This window comes from Staurois parvus, unplaced genomic scaffold (genome assembly GCF_062004578.1).
Source record: "Staurois parvus isolate SC_StPar_1 unplaced genomic scaffold, SC_StPar_1.0 ptg001060l, whole genome shotgun sequence".
In the NCBI taxonomy this organism is placed as follows: Eukaryota; Metazoa; Chordata; class Amphibia; order Anura; family Ranidae; genus Staurois; species Staurois parvus.
The window spans coordinates 1,316,124-1,319,336 of record NW_028318856.1 but is presented as its reverse complement, the minus strand read 5'-3'; the positions used below and the strand labels follow the sequence as shown (position 1 = coordinate 1,319,336).

General features: G+C 32.4%; 1 protein-coding gene across 1 annotated transcript; it reads right to left on the bottom strand.

Annotated features, from left to right (window-relative positions):
- Positions 1–316: 316 nt before the first annotated feature.
- LOC149440687 (olfactory receptor 1G1-like) lies at positions 317–1,838 on the bottom strand. The gene has a single exon (XM_089658264.1). The coding sequence runs from the start codon at positions 1,836–1,838 to the stop codon at positions 918–920; it is 921 nt and encodes a 306-aa protein (XP_089514390.1). The 3' UTR covers positions 317–917.
- Between the last annotated feature and the right edge of the window lie 1,375 nt (positions 1,839–3,213).

Genomic DNA, 3,213 nt, shown 5'->3' with positions numbered 1-3,213 from the left:
CTGCCAGGGCTGGAGCGGTCCAATGCTAATGGTGGACAATTAGACACACACTTTGTGAACTATTCTTTTCCCTGTCATACAATATCAAGATTGTAATGTATGAAATGAAGATTTACTGAATGAGTACTGAATGTACTGAGAAAACTGTAAACGTGTACATTATAAATGACTGCAAATGTTTATTATAATTCTAATTAAGCTTAATGAAATTGAAAAAAAAAAAACAAGTCATTTTACACTAAAGGCATTAATCACATTTTATTTATTAATAAATTGGATAATAAAATATTAGTAATAATACATCAAGGCTGAAACAATTCTTTTTTAGAATAAACAATCCATTTGATAGTGACTTGGTAAACTATAACATAATTAACAAGGAACTGAGGAATGAAAAACTTACAATTTGCAATCAAGAATAGTTACATATACATTTTAATTGTTGATTGAAATGAATTATCATTGATAATTTACTAAATGACTACTGCTGGTGTTTTTCTAGTCTATGGGCTTCAAACTAGACAGCAGGACAACTGTGTTATTTAACACAACACTAAAAGAGCCGCAGAATCAAAGTGTAATTCAAGGGGGAGCAAAAATGTAATATTAAACACTAGCACAAAATTAAAATGTATGTTCCCAAACATGAAAAGTCTGGAAAACAAAATAGAAAATCTAGAACTTCTGTAACCTAAGGAACAGTTTGACTTGGTGGGAATATCAGAAGCCTGGTTGGACAGTTCACATAACTGGGCTGTTAATTTATGTTCAAAGACAAGTCAGTCTTTTCTGGTGACAATGAATTGGGTTCGGTAAATTCTCATATAAATATTTCAGGCCCTTGAATGTTGACAATGCAGAATTTGATGCTAGTCCATGGTGGTGGAAAACCCAAACCTCATCCCTGCTGGTGAGTGTTACGAGACTAGTTTTCGCAAAGAACTATTCATTTCTTTGTTCCGTAGACTGTATATGAGAGGGTTCAACACGGGGACCACTGTGGTGTAGAACATGGTTAAGATCTGTTCAAGTATGGCATAGCGGTCTGATGGTGGTATCATGTATACAGATAAACAAGATCCATAGTAGATGGCTATAACAATGAGGTGGGATGAACAGGTGGAGAAGGCTTTTCTTTGGCCATCCTTAGATGTAATACGTTGTATGACCCTGATAATCTGTACATAGGACAGCAAGTTGCACATAACTGGACAGAACCCAAATACTAAATACTCTGCATAGGAGAGGATATAAAACATTTCAGTACCACCGCAGGCAATGTTGACGAGAGCTTTAGCATCACAGAAGAACTGGTGAATGGTAACAGAAGAACAGAAAACCATTTTTAAGATTGAACTTGTAACAAAAGATGAATTTATATTCCCACCAATCCAGGTGACTAATATAAGTAATATACAGATTTTCTTACTAAGTATCTGATGATAGTGTAAAGGGTGACAAATTGCGACATATCGGTCATACGCCATTATAAACAGAATGATTTCCTCAGCACTGGCCGCTATTAACATAAAATACATCTGGATAAGGCATTGTGTAAATGGCATTGTATTATTTCCAGATAGTAAGATGTAGAGGAGTTTTGGAATGGTGACAGTTGTATAACACATATCAACCACAGACAAGTTGCAGAGAAATAAATACATCGGGGTGTGCAAATGGAGGTCCAAACATATCACTGCAATGATAACTATGTTCATCAGCTGTCCAATTATATAGATGAAGGAAAAGCAGACAATGCTAATGGTGAGCAATTGGTGGTCATTTATCATGAAAAATGGCAAAATGTGGACATCTAGAGGAGATGTTGTGTTTTCCATAGGATGTGAGCACATTTCTACACAAAGACAAAATATTATATACATATACATACAAACATTTCAACAATTTCCTAATACCTGTGTAGGTGAAATGGGATCACTTTTTTAACGTCATGGTTTTCTTATTGGTAACCATGCATGTCATATATAACTAAAATGCAATACAAAGTGAAGAAACATTCTTTCTTTATCCAGAAATTAACCGAATGGAAAATAAAGATGTAATTAAAAAAAAAAAGAATCTCTGTTCCTTTTGATATGTTTTCATACACAGAAATATAATCACAAATCCTGGTCTTTCAACAGCCCCTCCCACATGGAAGAAAAATATATTTGAAATATATTGTAAAAATATTCTTCCCAAATATATTGCCATATATTTTAAATGCTACAATATTGGCCATTTTCAATATATTTTAAAACAAATTTCAATATATATATATATATATATACTGCATGTTGAAATGCGTTTTTATTACAAAATATATAAAAAATATTTGTAAAAATACGTTCCGAATATACTGTATGTCTTTAAATATACAAATCTACATTTTTGGAATGCATTTACAAATATCTGTAAAAATATATGTTAAAATGACTTTTTTAAATGTTAAAAAAAATCTGAAGAATATATTTTAAAATATTTGTTTAACATATAAAAAAAGTCATTTTAACATATATTTTTACAGATATTTGTAAATGCATTCCAAAAATGTAGATTTGTATTTTTAAAGACATACAGTATATTTGAAATGTATTTTTAAAAATATTTTTCATATATTTTGTACTAAAAACTAATTTCAATATGCAATATATATATATTTTTTTTCTTTTTTTTTTGTAAATATATTGAATATAGCTAAAATTGTAGGATTTCAAATATATGGCAATTTATTTGGGAAGAATATTTTAAAATATATTTCAAATATATTTTTCTTCCATATGGGTTGTGCCCCCCCCCTTAAAGGGAACCTACTGTATACTGAAAAACAAAGTATTAATGCAGTTGTCTCCCCCTAAAAATGCTGATTGCCTGGCTGTCTCTGACTTGCTTCATGAGTTATTGAACCCGGAATAATCATGCAGCTTAGAAAGTCAGAACTCCTGAACGACATACCGACTGGACATTGGAAAAGCATAACAGCCAGGCAGTTAGTATTTTCAGAAAGGAGGTCAGCGATGGAAGCCTAGGTATTTCTCCCTATATAGGTTTTTCGGTGCTGCTGAGAGATCACACTATGGGGTTGATTTACTAAAGGCAAATAAGCGGAGCACTTTGCAAACTTCAGTTGCATTCTACAAGAGCAGTTGTTCCAGAGCTTACTGAATGGGCAGACGCTATGCTGACTTCCATCATCCAATCATGTGCGAGCAA